At 40.6% G+C, this 23,200-nt stretch overlaps 4 protein-coding genes across 14 annotated transcripts; 2 read left to right on the top strand and 2 right to left on the bottom strand.

Moving 5' to 3' along the window:
* On the top strand, positions 6,415–9,905 carry LOC107645983 (pentatricopeptide repeat-containing protein At5g46100-like). Of its 2 annotated transcripts, XM_021103967.1 has the most exons (3): positions 6,415–8,535; positions 8,677–9,050; positions 9,333–9,905. In XM_021103967.1, exons 1-2 carry the CDS (start codon positions 6,684–6,686, stop codon positions 8,871–8,873), a joined length of 2,049 nt encoding a protein of 682 aa, XP_020959626.1. In that variant the 5' UTR covers positions 6,415–6,683; the 3' UTR covers positions 8,874–9,050; positions 9,333–9,905. The 2 variants fall into 2 exon arrangements, with proteins under 2 accessions (XP_020959626.1, XP_016205634.1); XM_016350148.2 differs by having other exon boundaries at positions 6,416–9,050.
* Positions 11,970–15,165, bottom strand: LOC107645985 (probable L-cysteine desulfhydrase, chloroplastic). The gene is given in 3 exon segments (XM_016350153.2): positions 11,970–12,371; positions 13,625–14,340; positions 14,342–15,165. Coding segments are annotated over 2 exon segments (1,266 nt in total). The 5' UTR covers positions 14,896–15,165; the 3' UTR covers positions 11,970–12,371; positions 13,625–13,628.
* LOC107645984 (tRNA (guanine(37)-N1)-methyltransferase 2) lies at positions 15,611–22,832 on the bottom strand. 10 transcript variants are annotated; one of them, XR_001621608.2, is made up of 12 exons: positions 20,540–21,581; positions 20,306–20,403; positions 20,019–20,123; positions 19,587–19,649; positions 19,260–19,333; positions 18,203–18,740; positions 18,003–18,122; positions 17,636–17,794; positions 17,347–17,453; positions 17,076–17,150; positions 16,766–16,969; positions 15,611–15,876 (listed from the first exon to the last, which is right to left on the bottom strand). XR_001621608.2 is itself a non-coding variant. In XM_016350150.2 (12 exons), exons 2-12 carry the CDS (start codon positions 20,638–20,640, stop codon positions 16,910–16,912), a joined length of 1,500 nt encoding a protein of 499 aa, XP_016205636.1. In that variant the 5' UTR covers positions 20,641–20,696; positions 22,779–22,832; the 3' UTR covers positions 16,442–16,909. The 10 variants fall into 10 exon arrangements, 8 of the variants coding, with proteins under 8 accessions (XP_016205636.1, XP_020959629.1, XP_016205638.1 ...); XM_016350150.2 differs by lacking the exon at positions 15,611–15,876 and adding an exon at positions 22,779–22,832 and having other exon boundaries at positions 16,442–16,969; positions 20,540–20,696; XM_021103970.1 differs by lacking the exon at positions 15,611–15,876 and adding an exon at positions 22,779–22,803 and having other exon boundaries at positions 16,442–16,969; positions 20,540–20,657.
* LOC110263161 lies at positions 22,055–22,575 on the top strand. The gene is made up of 2 exons (XM_021103972.1): positions 22,055–22,296; positions 22,358–22,575. The coding sequence occupies exons 1-2, from the start codon at positions 22,081–22,083 to the stop codon at positions 22,442–22,444; spliced, it is 303 nt and encodes a 100-aa protein (XP_020959631.1). The 5' UTR covers positions 22,055–22,080; the 3' UTR covers positions 22,445–22,575.

Here is a 23,200-nt window from a genome sequence, read left to right as displayed (position 1 = left end):
TGGGTGGGCCTCGTTAAAACCCTCCGTGTGTGGCAGGAAAGAGTACCCGGGATTGATACTTGAGCGAAATAAAGAATTTAAGATTCGTAAAATGAGAAGATAAGTGATATGAGAAAAACAAAGAAAAGAGGTGACCTAGGGAGGTCGGTCTAGGTGTAGTATCGTCGTAAGTTGGCGGCGTTCCATGTCCTCGGGACTTCGTTGCCGTTGAGCCGTTCGAGCTTGTATGCTCCCTTTCCGATTGCAGCCTTGATTCTGTATGGCCCTTTCCAGTTGGAGGTGAGTTTTCCCTCTCCTGGGGTTGGGGGACCGATGTCGTTTCGTCGTAGGACGAGGTCGTCAGTTGCGAATTCTCGCTGGATGACTCCGTGGTTGTATCTTAGGCTGATTCTCTGTTTTAGGGCTAGCTCCCTGAGATGGGCTACGCTTCTTACTTTATCTGCTTCTTCGTCGTTACCCCCGATCGTTCTCCGTGGACTGGGGTCTCCGATCTCTACTGGAATAACGGCCTCCGTGCCGTATGTTAATCGGAAGGGGGTTTTCCCGGTGGCTGTCTGGGGGGTCGTGCGATACGACCATAAGAATGATCCGAGTTCATCCGCCCATAGCCCTTTGGCTTCGTCGAGTCGTTTCTTGAGTTCCTTGACGATTATTTTGTTCGCGGATTCCACTTGTCCGTTTGTTTGGGGGTGTTCTACCGAGCTGAAACGGTGAGATACACGTAGCCCTTCTAAAAATTCTCTGAACTTTTTGTCAGCAAATTGGGTTTCGTTGTCCGAGATAACGATCTCGGGGATCCCGAATCAGGTGATGATCTGTCGCTAGAGGAATTTTCGGCATTGGGTTGCCGTTATGGAGGCCAGGGGTTCGGCTTCGATCCACTTGGTGTAGTAGTCTATGGCGACGATGAGATACCTGAGTTGACCGGGTGCCGTAGGAAAGGTCCCGACGAGGTCGATCCCCCAAGTGCCGAATGGCCGTTCTACCGATATGATGCTGAGCTGGTGAGGGGCGGCTTGGTGGATATTGGTGTGCCTTTGGCATTTGTCGCAGTTTTTAACTATTTGTATGGAATCCCGGATAACCGTGGGCCAGAAGTAGCCTGCCCTGATGGCTTTTTGGGCTAATGTTTTACCTCCGACGTGGTGGCCGCAGCAACCTTCGTGGATTTCACGGAGTATGTACTCCGTGTCCCCGGGTTCGACGCATTTGAGCAGGGGTTGCGAGAATCCACGTTTGTATAGTTGTCCTGCAACAACGGTATAGTTGGCGGCTTCCCTTTTTATTCGTTTTCCCTCTTTGGGGTCCGGCGGCAGTATTCCGTCGAGGAGGTACTGTAGGATAGGGTAGGTCCAAGATCCCAGGTTCGAGAATATCAGATGAGCGTTGGTTTTTGTTGACACGGAGGGAGACTTAACGACTTTCTGAATTAGCGATTTGTTACCGTGTCCTGGTTTGGTACTGGCTAGTTTGGAAAGTAGGTCTGCCCTGGCGTTTCGTTCCCTAGGAACGTGTTGTATGGTAACGTGCTCGAATCCTTCTTTCAGTTTGTTTACCTTGGCGAGGTATTGTTGGAGCAGGGGATCTCGTGTCTGGTAGTCTCCGTTAATTTGGGAACTGACTGCCTGTGAATCGGTATTTACTTCTAGGACCTTTGCTCCGACTTCCCGGGCTAGGGCTAGGCCTGCCAAGAGGGCCTCATATTCTGCTTGGTTGTTTGATACTGGAAATTCGTATCGTACTGATTGTTCGATTACGACTCCATTTTGACTCTCGAGAATGACTCTGGCACCTCCGGAGGTGACGTTTGATGAGCCGTCAACATGTAGTTTCCATGATTCGGAGGTGGAGTTTCCTGAGGTCATCTCGGCGATAAAGTCAGCCATGGCCTGTGCTTTGATTGCGTACCGGGGTTCGAACTTGATTTGGAATTGAGATAGTTCGATGGACTATGCTAGCATTCTTCCCGCTAGGTCGGGTTTTTGTAGTACTTGTTTGACCGCCTGGTCAGTTCGGACCATCACAGGGTGGGCCTGGAAGTATTGTCGCAGGCGCCGGGAAGCCGTGAGGAGTGCGAAAGCTAATTTTTCTAGACATGAGTAGCGAGTTTCCGCTTCTTGCAAGACTTTGCTTATGAAGTAGATAGGTTCTTGTTCCTTTCTCTTTTTTTCGCGGATGAGCGCCGCTGTGAGCGCTTCTTCCGTTATGGAGAGGTATAGGTACATGGTTTCTCCTATTTGGGGTTTAGCGAGAACCGGTGGTTCTGCTAAGACTCTTTTGAAGTGTTGGAATACTTCTTCGCATTTTGCTTCCCAGTTGAAAGGGGCTCCTTTCTTCATTAACTTAAAGAAGGGTATTGCTTTTTGTGCCGATGCTCCGAGGAAGCGGGATAACGCCGTGAGCCGTGCGGTGAGCTTTTGGATGTCGTTAAGGTTTTTAGGGTTTGTCATTTCAAGGATGGCACGACATTTTTCCGGGTTGGCTTTGACTCCGCGTTGCGTGATCATAAAGCCAAGGAACTTTTCCGCCTCCATTCCGAAGGCACATTTTGTTGGATTGAGTCACATCTGGTGTTTCCGTAGGGTGTTCATTATGAGGCTAAGGTCGCTGACGAGTTGTTCGCCTGACTCGGTCTTGGCGAGCATGTCATCTATGTAGACTTCTAGTTTGCTTCCGGACAGATTCTGGAATATCTTGTTTGATGAGTCTTTGGTAAGTGGCTCCGGCATTTTTTAGGCCGAAGGGCATTACCGTGTAACAATATGTCCCTTCTGGGGTGATGAATGCTGTTTTTTCTTCGTCAGGTCGGTGCTTCGGAATCTGGTTATAGCCGGAGTATGCGTCCATGAAGCTGAGGTATCGATGGCCGGATGCGGCATCTACTAATCTGTCGATGTTTGGTAGGGGAAAGGCGTCTTTTGGGCAGGCTTTATTGAGGTCCGTGTAGTCGACGCACATTCGCCATTTTCTGTTAGATTTTTTCACCAATACGACGTTGGCTAGCCAGGTCGTGTAGAGGAGTTCCCTTATGAAGTTGGCTTCGAGTAAGGCTTTGACTTGCTTCTTGACTTCGGCGGCTCGGTCTGGTGACATTTTTTGTCTTCTTTGTGCTACGGGTTTAGCTTTGGGGTCCACGGCTAACCGGTGGGACATTAGGTCGGGGTTTATTCCCGGCATGTCGGCTGGTGTGAATGCGAATAGGTCTCTATTTTGCTTCAGGAGTTGAGAGAGATCCTCTTTAAGATCATATGGGAGGTTCCTGTTGATGAATGTGTATTCCTCTTTGGTTGGCCCTATTTGTAGTTTTTCCATGTCGCCTTCTGGCTCTGGCCTGGGTTGGCCGTCTTGTCGGGCGTCCAGGTCGGCTAGGAATATTCCGGCCGCATCTCGGGATTTCTTCCGTAGGGCTAGGTTGGTGTTGTCGCACTCTGCTGCGACTTCTCTGTCTCCGTGGATAGTGCCAATCGAGCCGTCGTCGGTTGTGAACTTCATGAGGAGGTATTTGGTAAAGATGACAGCGGAAAAGTCATTGATTGTTTTTCTTCCGAGGATGACGTTGTAGGCTGTGGAGTCTTTGAGGACCACGAATTCGGCTAGGATTGTCTTCCTTTGGTTACCTGTCCCTATGGTGATGGGGAGGGTGATCGAGCCGTCTGGTTTAAGGAAGTTATCTCCGAGTCCCGTGACACCGTTGCGGTGTGTTTGGAGGTTGTCGTTGTGGAGTCCGAGCTTGTCGAAGGCTCCTCGAAAAAGGATGTTTGAGTCTGCCCCGGTGTCTACCAGTATCCTTCGTACTAGTCCTGTTTCGATCCTTGCTGAGATGACGAAAGGGGCGTCTTCAGCCGAGGTGCCGTGCTGGCAATCCTCGGGTAGGATGGTTATCGTATTGTCAGCCAAGGTGGTAGGGGCTTGGTTTCTGACATCCATGACCTTGAGATCTTTTTCAATGTTGATTTTGACTTGCCCGTTATGTCTTTGCCTGTGATGACGTTTACTATGATGGTTGGGTCTTCTTCTGGGTTTTCCCTAGGGGGTTGTTTTTGTGCTCTTGGGTTGCGCCCTTCTCTTTCCGGTGTCCTGTCTCTTTCTGCACGTTTTGGTTCTCTGATTATTTTGGCGAACTCTGGGAGCTTGCCGTCTCTTATGGCTTGTTCGAGGGCGTCTTTAAGGTCGAAACAATCTTGTGTTCTGTGCCCGTAACCTCGGTGGTAGTCGCAGTAAAGGGTTTTGTTGCCGCCTATTCTTTCTTTGAGTTGTCGGGCTTTTGGGATGATGCCTCGATCCGCGATCTGGTGGTATATCTCGGTAATTGGTGCTGTCAGGGGAGTGTAATTAGAGAATTTGTCGATTCTTGGTGATCGGTTTGTGTTTGTCAGTTTGGGGTGGTCCCTTTGATTTTCTTTAGGTGGTGGGTTATGTCGGGGCGCTGAGTTGCCGTGTTGGGCGTTACCGTGTTGCCGTTTATTGGCGGCGACGACTTGGCTGACTTCCTTGTCATTGATGTAATCTTTGGCAACGTTTTGGATCTCGTGCATGGTCCATACTGATTTGGTGGTGAGGTGTTTGCGAAAGTCTTCATTCATGAGCCCGTTGGTTAGGCAGAGGCTAGCGACGGAATCCGTGAGTCCATCGACCGTTAAGCATTCGTCGTTGAAGCAGTCGAGGTATTTCCTTGTGGATTCTTCTTGTTTTTGCGTGACCCCTAGTAGGCTGATGGGGTGTTTGGCTTTAGTGATTCTGGTCGTGAACTGGGCCATGAACTTTCGCGTTATGTCGTGGAAACTGGCTATGGATCCGTTTGGGAGGGTGTTGAACCATTTGATTGCCGGTCCAGCTAGGGTTACCGGGAAGGCCCTGCATCGGACCGCGTCTGCTGCTCATTCTAAGTTCATCCTGGCCTCGAAGGCCGTTAGATGTTCGTGGGGATCTTTGGTTCCGTCGTACTTCATGTCGGTGGGTTTGTCGAAACCTTTAGGGAGTTTTGCTCTTAAAATCCTTTCTGTGAAAGGCGTGGCTCCCATTATTGTGTGGTCATTTCTTGTGCGCTTGGTATCTCGGTGTCGCCGATCTTCGTCCGAGTCGTGCTGACGACTCAGATCTCGGGAAGCGCTGCGGTTGTGCCTTTTGCTGTGTCGCCGTTTTGGCGATTTCTCTCGTCCGTGGTTGCGTGAGGTGCTGCGACCGTTTCTTCTGTCGTGTCGCCGAGTTGGCGACCTGCCGTGGCGAGATTTTGATCGGGAAGTTACATGGCTTCCGTGTTCGTTGTTGTGTCTTTCCTTGGTGGCCAATTTGCCTTCGAGTTCTTGGACCCGGAGGCAGAGGTCTTGAATGATTTGTGCTGCTTTGTCCCCTGTTTTCTCGGGGTGTCGCGGTTCCGTGATATGATCGTTCATGTGGTGGATAGTGCTTGCTATCCTGCCTTGGTTTATGACCTCCTGGTGTTCTGGGGTCGGATGGAGCGGTCGAGAGTCATCCCGGCCTGAGGAGGTTTCTTCCAGTACGTCCCCCATTCCGGCTTTGGACGGCGCAGTTCCCCACAGACGGCGCCAATGTACAAGATGTCTCTGGTACGGGTTGAAGGATGGATTGGAAACCTGCGGGTCGAGGCGAAGATCGGGTCGCGCGACTGGAACGATGGGGGGAGGTACCTGCAAAGACACTTCGACGCTCAAGTCAGAATGGATCTGAGAGGTGTAAAGTGTGTGGAATGAATGAATACCTGAAGGGACCTGGGTCCTCTATTTATAGGTGATGGTAGTTATCTTATCTTATCTTATCTTATTTAGCTAAGATAAGGGATACATTTAAATTCGAAAGTCGGTTGGGAGTTTCTAGAGGACCGATTTTGGACCTTCCAAAAGAGTGAAGCGGGTTGGACCCAGGAAACCGGGATTGGGTTCGATCCTGGGTCCGGGATCCGTGGGCCGGATCCGTAACAGAACGATAATGTAAGTACTTTTTGGAAATTTATTGTGTACCCAATCATCTTATTCACGCAATAAATTTAGTCTAAATATTTTCATTTTGTCTAATTACAAATTAGTTATATGATACACAGAGTAAAAATTTGGAGACTTTTTAATTAAAATATTAGTATTATCAACATATTACTTTATATCTTATCTTTATTTATGATTACATACTCACGTACATCTAAAAATATCTACAATTTTTTTGGGGGTCTGCATACCTATAAATCTGATCTCCAATAATTATTCAAGTAAACTGAAGTTATAAATCAAAGTAAGGAGCCCAGCCATTTAAACTTAATTCTCTATGAAACAAAAAAGAACTCCAAAGAATATATACAAATTTTAGGAAAAATTTTAAGTGTACGGAGACTGGTATTTTAGTTGTTTTAACCGTTAATTTTAATTAATATATATTATATATTTTTTATAATTTAGATCAACGATTAAAACAACTAGAACACCAGTATTCTCGACACCTGAAACTCTTCCCAAACTTTAAACTTAAATGCCCAAAAAGCCCCTTAATTACATCTCTTTTAAGAAAAAAAAAAAAAGGCAAAACTTGAATGAGACGGTCGAAACTCGGAACTCCATGGCGTTTGTTCAAAACTGGTAGGTGCTTCTCAGTCTCAGGTCAGATTTCAGGCCGATGTTTTAATCTTTCTCTGTTCTTCTTTCTGTACATAAATTGGGGAATTCATTATTTGCTCTATGGCACTAAAGCTCCAATCTTTAGCATATTCAACTCGAATCCTCAGATGGGTTTCTCGAAGTGCTTCGATTTCTTCAACCTCATGCCCCCGTCATGTTGAAGATCTTACCGAAAGCATTGCAACCTCCAATGATTCATCTGAGTTTCATCAAAATATTAACTTTTTGAGGAATAAACTTATGCCCGATAACTTGATCCGGGTTTTGAACCGTACTAGTGATTTGGATTCTGCGGTGAAGACATTCAAATGGGCTTCTACGCAGAAGAGGTTCCGCCACAGTTCCCATACATATTTTGGGATCATTTGGAAATTGGGTATGGCTGGGAATGTTCAAAAGATGGGGGCTTTATGTCAAAGCATGCTAAAGGATTGGTGCCCTGATGCGGAAGAAGCTCTTCTAGCATTGATTCATACCTTTGTGAAACATCATAGGATTAATGAAGCTATGGAAGTGTTTAGGAACTTGAAGAATTCGGGTGTATATAAGCCCCCAGTAGAAGTTTTCAATGTTTTGCTGGGAGCCCTAGTGGAAGAAAGTGGAGATTTTCAAAATGCCTTGTTTGTTTATAAGGAGTTGGTGAAGACAGGAATCCTACCAACGGTACATACTTTGAATTATTTGTTGGAGGCACTGTTCATGAATAATCAGGTTGAATTGGCCTTGAATCAATTTAGGAGGATGGGGAATAAAGGATGTTGTCCAAATAGTAAGACGTTTGAAATTCTTGTGAAGGGCCTAGTTGCGAAAAATCGAGTGGATGAGGCTATTTCTGTTATGGGGGAAATCTTTGAACAAAAATATCAGCTTGATATGAGTTTCTATTCCTTTTCCATACCTCTTTTGTGCAATGAAAATAAAGTAGAGATGGGAGTAAGGTTATTTGAAATGATGAAAGCTTCTGATGTTAAGCCAGATTCATTAATTTATGGGGATCTGGTGAGGTGTTTGTGCAGAAATCTCCATTTAGATTCTGCTATATGCCTTATAAATGGTATGATAGAAAGTGATATCTCACCCAGTGATGATGATTTTGTTGATCTGGTTAATTGCTTTTGTGAGTTGGGAAAAGTAAGTGAGGCTATAATGTTTTTAGAAGATAAACAAGTCCTCGAAACTGCTCCTTACAATGCATTGCTTGAAGGTTGCTGCAATGCCGGTAATATTCTGGATGCATATTTCCTGCTTGATTCAATGTTTGAGAGGAATATAGCTGATTGTCATTCTTGGAGCATCCTCGTTAGATGCCTTTGTGAAAAGGAAAACATCGGGAAGGCAATTGAACTTCTTGGAAAAATGTTGAAGTTACGAGTTCATCTTGATGTCGAAACATATTCTGCTCTTATACTTGGCTACTGCAGAGTGGGCAAGTATGAAGATGCATTTGGACTTTTTCGTCGAACTCGTGCCAAATGCTGGCTTTTGGATAGTACATCTTATTCTGAACTACTTGCAGGCCTCTGTGACATAAAAAATTCTGAAGCGGCTGTTGAAGTTTTCTACCACATGGCCTTGAACAGATGCTCTCTTCATCCTTCGTCCTACTGTAAGTTGATAAAATGTTTATGTGATGAATGCCAGGTCAATAAAGCTATAAATCTGTGGCAGTTGGCTTCTTGCTGTGGTACATCTTGCTGTATTGACGCGCACACTACAATCATGCGTGAGTTGTCTAAATCCGGGAAGGCAAAAGACCTGTTGGTGGTCCTTTCACAAATGTTAGTAGCGGGCTGCAATCTTGATGCAGAAACATATTGCATCCTCATTCATACCATGAGTAAACAGAATCAAGTGAAGAAATGCGTGTTGTTTTTCAATATGATGATAAATGAAGGCATAGTACCTGATCCAGGTAAACTATTTGATCAGCTGTCATTCATAGCCAATCATTCCCAGTTATGTATGATATCCAGTGCTATTGATAAGCTTCTTTCCGAATCTGACATTTTGAATTCGGCAATGTTTGGCTTATTGATAACCGGCCTGTGGAAAGAGGGTAAGAAACATGAGGCACGGAGGTTACTGGACCTAATGTTAGAAAAGGGTTGGCTTCCTGATGCTACCACTCATAAATTGTTGATCGGATCTGATGCTAGAGAAACGAGGAGTCAGGATATATTATCGATTGATAATTCTGCCGCTCAAGATACTGTTAGCAATATACTTGCAGAAGGGCTTGGAGAGACATGAAACACCAGCATTCCATGTACCGAGAGTTTTCATGCTAGTTCCATAATTGGTGCTGCTATGCATTAAGAGTCGTCTATTCGGTATTCTGCAACTAGAGTTGCAGCGCCAAGACAATTTTAAAATCAGAGATGCTGCTGTTCAGATGTCAGCTTCATTCAAATCTATTTGCCATGCTTGGTAAGACTTACATTATCAAATGACTCATGTAACCTGGATAAAACTAAAATTACAGGACATTTTACCATTTTTTACATTATAGACACCATGTTTTGGGTGCAAGCATCTATCTTACTTATAATGGGGTGAAATAAAACGGATCTTAGAGACAACTTTAAACTTCGGTTATTCTATATTATGTATTTGCTGCAAAGAGGGATAAGACTTTAGATTCTTTGTTTTTGTTAATGTAGATACACACAGGTTTTGTGAATTGAGGTTTTCTTATTTTGTTGATTGCAGAAGCCTACAAATCCCACTGATCTTGGTTGACAAAACTATTAACTGCTGCTATAATGGAGGATGACTTGTCATGGTTTCTGACACTGTATTTTGGCATACTGCTGCAACTTTTGCTCCAGTCTATATTTCTCATTTTCGGAGAAGGAAATGAACAGAGAAGCCAAAAAGACCTGCGGCTTAGATGCTTCGGACAGTTCATAGGAATCCAAAGCATGCAGGGACATGATCCCGTTGACTGTGTGATAAAATTAAGTGTGGGATGAAAACTATATGCACGGAGAGGAACGATGTTTGCTACCAGCGTTAATAATACCTTCAACAAATGTTGCATTCTTTGTTTTTGACCAGAAATACTCCTAGCACGCGCTTAAAAGTGAGAAGTGGTACAAGGGAGAGACTCTGATACTGTGGTTCAGTTGAAAAACCATTGTAATCGCTCGACATTCTTTTGATTCAATTTTTAAGAGGGCAAAAGAAAAGTTTGTAGCCTTGTGCCTGTCATGTGCACAAAGTCTACTAAGTTATTTTCTTTATTTATGAAAAGGTATATCCACTCAGATGCATTCTTTTTTATTACTCATTTGTTGTCATTTGCTGCAAAATAGGATCATACAAACTCACCAGCTTCCTTTTAGTAAAATCAAACAGAACAAATTAGAAAAACTATATATTCTGAAGAACGAAAGAATAGAGTAGAATGTTAAATATCAGAAAATGAGCATAGCATAATTACAGAAGGGCAATTTCCAAATCAATAGAATTACATAATCACAAAAGCATGGAATGAAAACTTTACACAAAGTCAATTATGTTCCCACTTGTCACATGATCAAAATCCAGATTCTAACTACAAAATAGTCAGCTAAAAATAACCAATTTTGGGTTAAAAAACTAGCAGAATTCATCTCAATATTCAATTGATTCATTAATTAACAAATGGAACTCAACCCAATTAGGTTTAGCCAAAGCCAACACCATGAATCAATCAATTATCTACCACCGTTATTGCTCTGTACACGCTCCAATTTCACATCCTCACTCGTTCCAGTTGCGGTTGCGATCCCATTGTTACCTCCGAAACCATTCTTGTTATCAGATAACCCATTACCATTCGCATTCACACTCACAGGGTTCGTAACCTTGTGAATCCCGAGATTCCTCGACCCAGAAACCCCGGCGGTGGCGGCCCGCTTGGCGTTTTCGACGGCGGAGAGGTGATCGAGGGCGTCCTTGGCCTTCTTCCTGGCGGCGGCGGACTCACGGACGGAGCGATCGGCCTTGACGCGGGCGAAAGAGTGGTAACGGTTGAGGGAGGAGCTGGCGATCTTGGAGGCGCAGAGGAGGACGGAAGCAAGTTTGGTATCAAGATTGTGAGGAGGGGCAGAATGGTCAACTTGGAAGAAAGAGTAGGAAGAAGGGGAGGGAGTGGAGCATGGAGGGCAGAGGAAGGTGGAGGCGGATGGGGGAGGGGAGGGGAGGCAGCGGACGTGGGTGAGGGAGGAGCACTTGACGCAGGAGAGGAAGCGGTTAGGGGCGGCAGAGGAGGTGGAGAGAGGGTGGTCGAAGAACTCGAAGCAGGAAGGGCAGAAGGAAGAGGGGTGGAGGCGGAGGACGCAGGAGGTGCAGAGGTGGCGCTCGGTGTTGCGGAGGTGGACGTAGTGGAAGAACCAACGGCTGGTGACGCCGCAGTTGGTGCAGGTGGAGGGCGTGGCCGGCGCGTGGAGGTACATGTCCAGAGAGAGTGAGTGAATTGTGATTTTAGGGTTAGGGTTTTACAGAAAGGAATTAACCAATTCAGAGAGAAAAGGGGGGAAGAAGGAGGTGCTTGAAGTGAGTGTGGACTGTGGTGTGGTGTATGGGACTCTGGCGGTTTCCAAAGGATCTCTCTCTCCCTCACTCGCTCACTAGTCACTAGTGATTCTCTCTCTCCCTCTCCTTCTCCACTACTCACCACTTGGTCTGTTTTGTTTGATCCGGTTGTTACGCCATTGGGCCATGGGTCAAATCTCTTCAGCATATTTGGAATCATCAATCAAGGAAATTTTCAAAAATATTACTACTACTATTAATTTCAAGAATACTTTTTAGAACGAGATTTTTGCTAGAATTTATTAATAGCTTTAATAATAAAAGGTATTTATTGGAAAGTTAAAAGAAATTTGAAATTTTCTAATTTTCTATTCATGTATAGTACATTTATTCAAAAATAGAAAATTTTTCAATTGAAATAACCTTGTTAGGAAACCCAGCAAAAACTTTCAATTTTAGTATATTATATTGTGAAAAAAAAATCATTTTTAAAAATTAAAGTTTTATTAACGAGTATTCCATAAAAAATGTAATTTGTATAGAGAATTTTGTCCATAAATAATTACTCGAATAATACTAACATTAATCAATTTATTTTCTTAACCATAACCTTATCATTGAGGAGGAGAGACAATCTTGAGAAATAATAAACAAAGAGAGCAATTTTATCAATAAAATAAAATTTTAAAAGAAATCAATGTGTACCGAAATTACTAAATTGAATATTATTAGTTTTATAATTAATGTATATATTTAAAATAAGTAAAGCATAAATCAGGCCAGGCAACTTACGTCAAATTTAGCTTTGCTGTTATTTGCATATGGTGGTGCAATTGTAGTGAAAGGATTAGGAAATTAGGATCAACATGACCTACGATCAAATCCCCACAGCTTCATCAATGGTGGAGAAATGAACATGGCATGGTAGATATACAGTGGAAAAATTGGCATTGAGCTAAACTTAAAACTTCAATTGGCATAGTGAAGGTCAAAAGCATCAAACCATCTGAGAATCAGGATTATATTTACAATGATCAATACATGACCTCATCAACATTGAAGTTAATCCCCAGGGAACGATGCAGCAAAGCAAAGATGAACATTTTCTGCAGTTTCTCTACACAACCTGGAGTTCATGGTACCGAAACCATTACAACAAATCCAGCTCGTGAGCAGCCGCAGAACCATCCAGTTTTATTCGTCATAAAACTACTTTGAAGCTTTTACTAACTGCAAATAAGCAGCATATTGCTCTAAATAAGAAACAAGTAGAATCATAACAAATCCCCTAAACCCTAATGGTATGTATGTAAGTAGTTATGAATGTATTATGATTTTCGGGTGAAAAGGAAGGAAGTGAAGGTTTGAAGAATCAAATGATCTATAAGATTTAGACCCTAAACCATTACCTTCCATTCCTTTCCCTTGAAAATAAAAACTTGCAAACAAACCCCATCTGAATGACAAATGTTGTATGCAGATAAACATAATAAATTGCATGAACTTTTCCAGACAGTTTTAAATGAATCTGCTCTCTTTATTAAAATCTCCTCTATATAGTGTGTCAGCAGTGTCATAATTGAACTTCTTGGTATTTTCTTTAATTATACACAAGAAAAGTTAAAAACATAGAATAGTAGCTCTTTTCAGTAATGCTTCCCCAAGACAAGCATTCCTGTTTAAGAACTGGTTTCAATAGATAAGTACACAGCAGAAATTATCTATGGTAAATTTAATCATTCTGCAGAGTAAATTCTCAATATTCAATCCGAACAACCATATATATAATGAAAAATTCTGAAAATGAAAGATCAATCGTTTGATTGTTGCCCTACAAATTAAATATATACACAAAATTTGTCTCCTTTACTTTGAGAGGGAGGAAATAGGGTTAATCTATGGCATTTTTGAAGACTGACATAGAAAAACATCAGTGAAATTTGGTAACACGATTAGATTCATAAGGTATTCAAATTTAATAATCTACCTACACAATGGCTAATGAGAGAAATTAGTAACTGCCGTTAATTTCCTATTACTGGATAAAAAATAGAGGAATGCTAGAGGGTCATCAGTTAGCTATCAATGTTTAAAAGTATGGGATAAAACATGTTGTTTGATTACTAGACTAAAAGAACTAGACGAAAGGCATTGAGTTGATAGCTAAATGATAGCCAAAAACAATAAATTCTGATGGTCCCCTAACATTTCTCTAGAAAATAATGTAAATCTATGATGTCTCTAATGCTTAACAGGCAGCGTTCAAACATATAAACTATAAGGAAGCATGAGCTCAGCTTTGATGCTGCAATGCTGTCAAAATTAAACATTAGTGATTCAAAAACCGTTAGACTCAGCGGATTTCATCATCTGCTAAATGAGCCAGCAGCATCAGAATTATACATCCAATGCAACTTCAAAATTTGCAACCATTTATTAACAAAAAATGAATGTATTGTTTAAAGCAAAGCAGAGGAGCACACCTCTTTAGCCTGAAAGGAGAGCACAGGTAAAACCATTATTGACAAGTTGGTTAACTGCATCCCTGAACTTGTGATAGTCATCAACTTTGTTGTAGACTTGATGAGAAATCCGGGCATATCCAGTTACACACCCGACTTCGCCATCTCTCGGCGGCCGATAGTATATAGGGACTTCAACCCCAAACTGTTCCCTTAAATGCACCCTTAACCCAAGAGCATCATCATCACAAGCAATCCCCAAAGAAGTAGGCAAACCCACCATGATCATGCTACCGCACATATCCGGAGGACTCCCAAGGTGCGTCCCCCATGATTGGGCAAGCATTTCCCCCATCTCCACAACAGCATCATGGTTCCTCTTCTTGATCCCTTCGATTCCCCCTTGGAACCGATTCACGAATTCCAAAGCAGCAGGAACCACCAATTGGGCACTATAGTCCCTGGTCCCAATCCAAGCACTCTCCACAGCCAAGCCATTGCCGTATTCATGAGACACCACAGGGTGGTGCAATTCAGAACCCCCCTTAGGGATTTTCCTTGTATACAAAAACGCAATGGAAGGAGGGCAAAAGAACCACTTATGCAAATTGCTGGTATAAAAATCAGCACCAATCTCTTCCATATCAACATCAACACACCCAATTGAATGTGCAGCATCAATAAAAACCTTTTCAACCCCTTCCTCCCTACAAATCTGAACCAATTCCTTCACCGGAATCGTTGGAAGCGACGGGGAAAGGGAGGGGTACCTCGATGACGTGGCCTCCGGCGCGGGTGACGTAGGCCTCCATGGACTTTTTGACGGCGCCGTAAGCGTAATGGAGCATGAGGACAACGTCGCCCTTCTGGAAGGTTCCTTCGTGGAAGGACCAAGCGGTGTGCTGGAGGACGATGGCGGCGGCGGTGGTGGCGTTGTCGACGATGGAGATCTCATCGACGTGTTTGGCGTTGACGAGGTCCTTGATAATGGTGCGGGATTGGAGGATCCCTTTCTTGAGTTCGTTGAAGTAGAAGTTGTCGGGCTGGCGGAGGTAGTGGAGCTGGGAGCGGTGCTGGGCGGCGATGACGGAGGCGGGACAGCAGCCGAAGCTGCCGTTGTTGATGCGGGCGACGGAGGGGTCGTGGTGGGAGAATTCCTCGTGAATCTCGGCGGGAGTGATGAAGGATGATGATAAGAGCTTAGGCTTCTTGGATGGTTGGGAAATGGTGGAGGCGCCGTTGAGGTGGTGAGTGTGGATGTGGTTGTGATTGTTGGTGGTGGGAGAATCCATTGGTGGAGAGAGGGTAGGGTTTTGGAGATGAGAAGTGACAGTAGAATAGGAACACCACCATATGCGTGAAGAAAGATATTAGAGAAGAACGTGATGAGTCAGAGATTACCCAGTTATTATTCTTCTTTTATTATTGTTTCTCCATTAATAATTTTGGCGGGTCCTGACTCACGTGACATCGCGCGTGTGTCGACTGTTGCTTGTTCTTGTTTCTGATCATTCCAATTGCAAGCTCGAGCTATGCCATGCGTTATGCGTAGGAAATGTGATCATCTACGTGGAAGTGTGGAACTCAACTCGCAAAATTACTTCAACATCAACACGGCAGCTATGTTGAGTTCATCTGGAACACTTACTACGCCTAAATGCATGCATCAACACAACACTTTGGTTACATGCTAAAAACTATGCATTCATTTGTTTTATCATTATTAGATTAGATACTCAAATGAACGTAGACTTTCGAACACTTTTGAAATTTATTTTTCATGTCAGCATCAGATTTTTTTTTTAAAATTATATATCATATCACTAATTTTATTAAAATATTCTTATAACTTAATAAAAATAAAAATGATTTTTTTATTTAATTTAAAAAAAAAAAAAACTTAAATACCCTTTTTTATATATTAGACAAAAATTACCCTTTTAGATTAATCATTTAATTTTACCGTTTTAAAATTTAAATAATCTAAAAAATAAAAACAAAAACACATTTAATAAAATTATTTGTCTCTCCATAAATCTTAATAATCATTCATACCAAAAAAATTAAACAAATCTAAAAAATACTAAAAAAAATTATTTGTTCTTTGATTTGCTGGGTTTCTCACATATCCCTTCCCTTCATATCACTTTGTATCTCCCTCTCTTCTCTTCAATCTCTTCCCTTCATATCACTTTGTATCTCCCTCTCTTCTCTTCAATCTCGCCTCTCCTCTCTGGTAAAGAAGACAAAGAAGCTTCTTCCTCCACAGTGGCCTGCCAATTGCAACAATTAACGAATCAACAACTAATCATTAAAAGCATGCATGACATTTTGAATTGGAGCTTCTGATTAATAGACTAAGATAAACCAAGTATAAACTAGTCTACTTGTATAATCCACTATGTTCTCACATCTTTGATTTCTCCTTTCTTATTATTTTGCATTTTCATCTGAATCAATTGAGACCACTTAAATATTTAACCTGCTTCAAAATCTAATCCTCCATTAGCAGAGTATGCATACCAAGTAAGATTTAGTTATATATTTTTTCAGCCGAAAGAAATAAAGCAATATGAGATAATAAGATATTACTCCTTTTTGCTAGGCTTCTTTTCATCGGAGATAGTGGCTAAGATAAGTTGTGAAAGTTTTATTTGCTTAAACTTGATAATTACTCGTAATTTCTTTTCTTTTTTGGTCCTTGACAGCACATAATTCCAAATTGAGAGCAATAACTACCAAAGACAAAGCTGCATAGTATGGAGATAAGTGTTCTCATATAACTTCCAAGAACAAAAACTCCAACTTTCCTAATAATAAGAAAGGGCAATAGCGTTGGAAACACAACAGAGCATAATAATTAAGTAAAACACTGCCCGAACTTAAATCCCAACATTGTTTATCAAGCACAAAGGAAAGCTTGAGAACTTAAAGTAGGATGCTGTAAAATACTAACTCTCATATAACTGGGGAAATATCTACAGCTTTAATCATTGCTCAAAAACAGTCACCAATTCATCACAACATATGATTAGGCAAGCTAAGAACTTCTTTCTAGAAGAATCAACAAGCCCCTATAGTTAGTTAGTTAGTTAGTGTGTGTGTGTGTGTGTGTGTGTGTGAAGAGGGAAAAGAGGAAAAGGAAACAATTTGAAGAGTGACCTATTCCATTTTGCTGATTTTCACTTTTAACTACGCTTTTCTGAGTCAGATAGCATGGCATGGCCCTGTTACACCCGAAGAACTAGAGTAATAAATCACTCAAAGCTAATATCTCTTCAGCAGCATCAAGAAAGCATGCTCTTGTTATTGATCATCTTCCCTACAGCATGCTTCTGGCAACCTGAAGCTTAAACAAAACATTGCCTGCAAAGTAAACAGAAAAAGACCATGAATACAGATATTTTATAGTTTCTACAAACACAAATCAAATAGAAGAATAGCAGTGATCTATAGTACTGAATACTGATACCTTGTTTGGAGCTACATCCCTAACCCGATCAAATATTGGTTCTTGTATACAGGCACTCAAAGCAGACTCTACCACCTGCGAAATTAAGTTCAAAATTAACTGTCTAAGTGAAGTAAGAGTTTGATCAGTGTCCACTGAACTTCTTACAAAATCCAGGCTCCTAAGCCACCCGAATGGGCAAAACAAATACCACAAGTCAGTGAAATCATTGATATTCTTACCAAACATAGGAAAAAGAAAATGGGAAATACCATTAGTAGAAGGAACTCACAGCTATTATCGTCTCTGGAGTTTCAGTTGCTCTAATGAAGCAATAGCAGTGGACCCATGGTAGATTTCCTTTCCAATATTTCCTCTGGATTAATCCCCTAAATACATCTGGCAGAACATTTTTTTTAAGTCAGATATCTGCCAATAAATCTCAAAGATAATGAGAGTTTTTTGCAAAGCAAAGAATGAGTTACGAAACTCCTAGCATAGGAAGACAACAAGAGTCTTGCACGAAAGTTCCTTTAAAAAAATAAGTTACATTATGTCCAACGACATCACTCCATCTGTACCTAGAAACTGAACAGCTGATGCTGGTAGGTTCATTATTACGTGGTCAATATGCTCCCAAGTTTTTGTGTCAGTGAACTCGGAACCTCTCATTCTCTTGTTTTGGCTTCCTCTTTTCCCACTACCTTCAAAGCTATCAGTTCCATGAGTCTTTCCATTCTCTGTAAACAAAAACAACTTTATCAGGCTTTAATTTCAATCTTACAGAGTATTTTGAATACTTTGTTTCTCACTAAGAAAGGGCACTGTTCAACAAGGTTAAATTTCTTTATTTCCAGAACAGAAATTGCAGAATTATTTTGAGACTATAAGATCAGGTAGCCACTGTACTAGTGATATCCTGGGGTGTCACAGTGGTATCAAGAATACCTTCATGGGAACTACTAGAAGATCTCTTAGCAGAAGTTACAGATGTATCATCATGCTTTGATGAACATTCTACATCCTCTAAACTGTTGTTATTGTGATCTCCTATGCCCTTTCTATCAACTGCAAGAAAAATATCAGTGTTAGGTAACATGTTAAGATATCAAACCAGTATTTGCAGTTATATCCTGTAAAGATATTACCAATTAGCAAGGCAGTTTCTACACTTGTTTCAACATCATCTTTTGTGTTGCATGACTCACATGTATTCAGACTTGGAACATTACATTCTAATTTAACCTCAGAAGTTGGCACCTCCATCAGCTGGGAGATGAATTTTCTAGCATCTGTGTTGTATGCATATATGCGATCTTCGACCTTGTTGACTTTAGCATTGATCCTCAGATAGTGAATGCTATCTGGATTCAAATCATTTGCATAGACTAGGCATCCTTTTTGGGCTGCAGGAATTGCAAAAGGACCTATACCCGCAAACATATCGCAAATGATCTCTCCAGGTTGGAACAGAGAAACCAATCTTTTATGTTCATGTTCCAATCTAGAATTCCAATAAACCAAACTGTAATCAAGCTTAAAAGTGGCACCATATTGCTTCACTTCTGTAACCATATCATGTTCTCCTGCTAAAACTTCAAATTCTGGAACACGAAATTCATTTGTAATAGTTCCCACTTTATTAACAACGGTTTTGATTCTTGGATAGTTTTTCTGCATAAATAGCTAAAACATGAACAATAATAGGAGAAATATGTATAAATAAAACAATATGCTTGACACTATAAAGACCGAGTTTGTGGATGAATAACTGAATGGACGTCTATGTCACAAAGGCCATGCCATTCAAACATACAAACAGACATTATTGTATTATCCATTGTTGGTAAAAATAAAAATTCAGTTTGCTTCATATAAGCATGAAGCAACACAGAGATATGAAGACAGCAGCAATAAAATAAGGCCATCACATCCAATAGAACAGAGGATTCAAAGCCTACTTTTCAAAATAGAAAAATGTTACCTAGAAAGGATGCATCATAAATTTCATAACTTTGATACTGCAGCAAGCATTATGTTCATATACCTAAACAAAAGTATCTAACAAAAGTGCTATTCCCAAAGAAGATGAAAAGGGCAGAAGTATCTAACAATTAAGTGTAACTATTTCATCTAGTGGATGTAAATAGAAAAAGTAACTGAAAAGTAAAAGCTAAAACTAAAGCCGGAAGTAAGAAAACATACATCAAAAATAACCTTTGCAATAACATCTTTGTAGGGAAGTAATTCCTCGTGTAAGTTTAAATGGGCAATTTGACCTGCATTAGTAGGACAAATGTTAGCTTAGCATTAGTGACTGACCAACTAATAAAATTTAAGAAGTTACAACCCCACCCTGAAAGAATAAATGTTTAACAACTAAAAAAGAATATGCTTTTAGCTCATTTCAAAGAACATGCAAAATTGGATGGATATACACACATCAAAGAACAGTAGAATCAGAATCAGAATCATTATAGTAATATAGCCATACAAGAAGATACCAGGGAAAAAAATGAAATAAATACTTAACTATTGTTTCAAAGGATGAGGGAACCTCAAATCCAGCAGGCAGTATCTGCTTAAGCACGTGATCTATCAACAAAGATATTTGTCAGGTGGTCATAAACATGAGCAGGAAGAAAGAAAGGGGCAACATATAAAACAATTCAATCATTACAAAGAGAGCATCGTATGAATGCTGATCCTGTGAAAACATTACCTAGCATAAATGTAAAAGTGCATGTTTTTCAGAAATCAGATCGGAAAGGAAAGAATTGGTCCATGCAAACTTGGTATGCCAATACTTAAGAGATGATATTTGATAGCGAATTTGAAGTACAAAAAATTTTAATTGTTTAATATCTGATTAATGTAGTCCTAATAAAGAGTTTTTTGAACCATGGCCCATGTAATAATTGCCATAGCCTATGCAGCATGCTTCAAGAGAACAGTGGCACTCACCAGCACTCCAATATGAATACCCTAATGTTAATGAGTAAGGCACAACTTCAATCTCACACAAGCCCTTAAGCTCATCGAGTTTTTCCTTCGGAATATCGGATAAATCTGCTCCACATCCAAATCAAGTCAGCAATAAGAAGTTCACCAAAATTCATTATTAGATAGTGCAAAACAAATACAATTCATAATCATTTTTCATGAACACAAATTATATATATTCACAAGCTCATACCTAAACATCAGTGCAGAATTTCAACTCATTCATTGCCTAAAACATAGATTCATACCTTGGTTCTGAACTTTCTCGGAGAGAATAATGTAACGGTTTTTACGAGATGTCAGGTCCTCAGTGATGGGTTTAACCCGGGGCTTATCAAGCATGTAACTGCACAATCACAACGAACCAAACTCAAATTCTAATTTGGAATATAAAAAAGCTGCAAAACGTACAAATACACAAACACAAAAAACACACACACACACACACAAATGAAGAGACAGAGAGAGAATTGGGGGAATACCCATTGAGTATTCGAGTGGCGAGTTTGCAATGTTGGCAAGGAATTCGAAGCACCCAAAGCTTCAAGTGGACATCAAACTCACTCTCATCCAACAACATCATGCAGTTCCAAGATTAAGCTTGATGAATATAAGTGGTAGAATAAAATCAAGCTTTATCTAAAGACAGAAACACCAGACTTAGACGCCCTAATAAAATTATTGCACCAAACACCCTCGTTGCCCATTAACAATGAGAGATTAAATAGGACAGGATGAAAAGAACAACATAACCAAGGTTCTGAAAACCGAACCGGTCATTGAACCGTTCTAGTTACTGGTTTATTTGTCCAACCGGTTCAACCGTAGTTCAACCGAAATAACCGCATTTATAATAAAATAATAAATAAAATAACTAACAGCAAGGTTCCCATATTAACTAACAACAATTATTCAAAATTTGTTACAATAAAGAATAAAACCATAGAAAGATGTATTATCTTCTACATTCCAATCAAAGGAAATACCTAATATGTTTTTTTTTCCAAAGTAAAAAATAGAAAATAAATTAGAGAAAGAGCGAGAGACTATTCCACGCCACCGTTTCACAGTAACTTCACAACTGTTTTGTTTGCAAAACAAGGTCATTTACAACATGAACTAATACTAGAAAGAAAATGAAAGCTTTCATAGCCAACTAGACAGAATTGCTTGCATATTTAGAAAAGAGTAATCACCCAAATTTTGGTTCAAAAGAAACAATTTGGTTTTCAAAAGTATATACATTGTTCTATCTGACATATCTCTAAAAGAAAAGAAACGAATAAACTACTCTACTTACTAGTTACTACCATATGTCACAAAATTTGATGCCTTCTATCTACCAATATGCAACAATAACTAACAAAGGCTATGGGATCAAAGGCATACAGATCACTACGACTTAGTGAGGAATATGAAAGAATATATTCACACATCAACAAACAAAATTTCGACATTCAATTTAAAAAAGAAACTGAAAAGTTAATTTCTAAAGTGGGTCACAAGATTTACATCCATAATCATCACAGGGCCAACCTTAGAGAGAAGGTCCAAGCATGGTGGTAGAATCTCTTTGGAAGCAGGGATTGAGCCATACTAAACCAATAGGAGCAGTTTTAACATGGTAGGTTTAACATGGCAGGAGCAGTTTTAGCATGGCAGGTTTTCATCTTCCACTCAATGAACAATTTATTAAATCAACAACAGCAAAACACAATATAACAATCAAAAGGTCAAGAACAACACCAAAATAATAATTTATCAAATTAACAAATTAAGAAAAAGATCAATTAAAACTGAATCAAAATAACAAGAACAATTAAAATTTTAAACTACAGCAAACCAACAACAAAATAAGAACTAGAAAAACATACTAATAATGAAAACAACAATAAAATAAAACAATAACTGAATAATTAATACAAGAAAGAATAAGAAGAAGGAAAAAAAATCACCCTAGGATGGAGCAGTCCTGGAATTCAAACAGTACAGGGAGAGGGAGGGGCTTTAAAACGCGACAGAAATGGCTGAACGGAGGCTGAACAACGGCGGAACGGTGGCTGAAAGGCGGCGGAACAGAGGCTCGAACACGCGGCGTAGAGGGCTGAGCAGAGGGCTAAGCAGCTCGAACAAGGGCAGAGCAAGAGTTGGCCAAAAAGGGCAGAACAAGGGTTGGCCAAAAAACAGAGGCAGAAGCTTGAACAAAAACGAGGCTGCCGCGCGGCGAACAAGGGCGACGTTGAGCCGAAGCTGTAGCAATGCGGACGGCGGCGGTGGCTGGACGTTGAAGAACGGCGACGAGATGGAGGGCTGCTTCGGTGCTTCCTCCAAGCTGCGTTCGAGTTCTCTTCTCTGCCGGAAGCTCGAGGTGGAGACTGGAGACGTGAGAACTGACTACTGAGAGCGAGAGGTGAGAGTGGAGGGCTGGAGGATCGATAGTGGGTCAGAGGGGTGAGTGGGTCTGTGGGTGACTCATTGACTAGGGTTCCTTTCAGCTGCTGAAAGGAAAACGCAGCGTTTTTTTGCCAAATTTCAAAAACCGACTGGGTCACGGTTCGATTCAACAGTCTAGTTTCTGGCCGGTTTGGCGATCCAACTTCAATTTTTAAATTTGATGGTTTTGTCTTCTGTCCAAACCGTGTTTGCCAACAGTTTTTGTTTCGATCGGTTCAAACCAATTTTCAAAATATTGAACATAACAGATAGGGACACATTGTGCACCTTTCACAGCGAGAACAAAAGAGGCTCTTGCAACAGCGGTGGCGACGCTATGACTCTGCAAAAACGAAGAAGAATAACGGACTAACTGTAGAGACGTGAAGAGATGGAGTCCGAGGCTATTCTAAGGCTTTTACATTTTGTGTTTCTTTAATTAAAAAAAACGGCGTATTAATTCTGGGCCATGCTTATAGTCTGCTTCCAAAATTTTAAAAAACACTATAAAATTTAATAATTGAATATTATCTTAAAATTTTATTAAAATATATAAAAAAATAAATATAATTTTGTATATATTTTATTTTATTTTTTAATTCTTTTAATTTTATAAAAAAATTTAAATTTTATTTTTTATTTTTATTTATTATTTTTTTATAAAAATTTTAAAAAAATACTAAAACATAAAAATGCAAACTAAATATTCT

The sequence above is a fragment of the Arachis ipaensis genome, chromosome B06 (genome assembly GCF_000816755.2).
Source record: "Arachis ipaensis cultivar K30076 chromosome B06, Araip1.1, whole genome shotgun sequence".
Taxonomy (NCBI): Eukaryota; Viridiplantae; Streptophyta; class Magnoliopsida; order Fabales; family Fabaceae; genus Arachis; species Arachis ipaensis.
The sequence above is the reverse complement of the archived record's forward strand: the minus strand, read 5'-3'. Positions and strand labels throughout refer to the sequence as shown.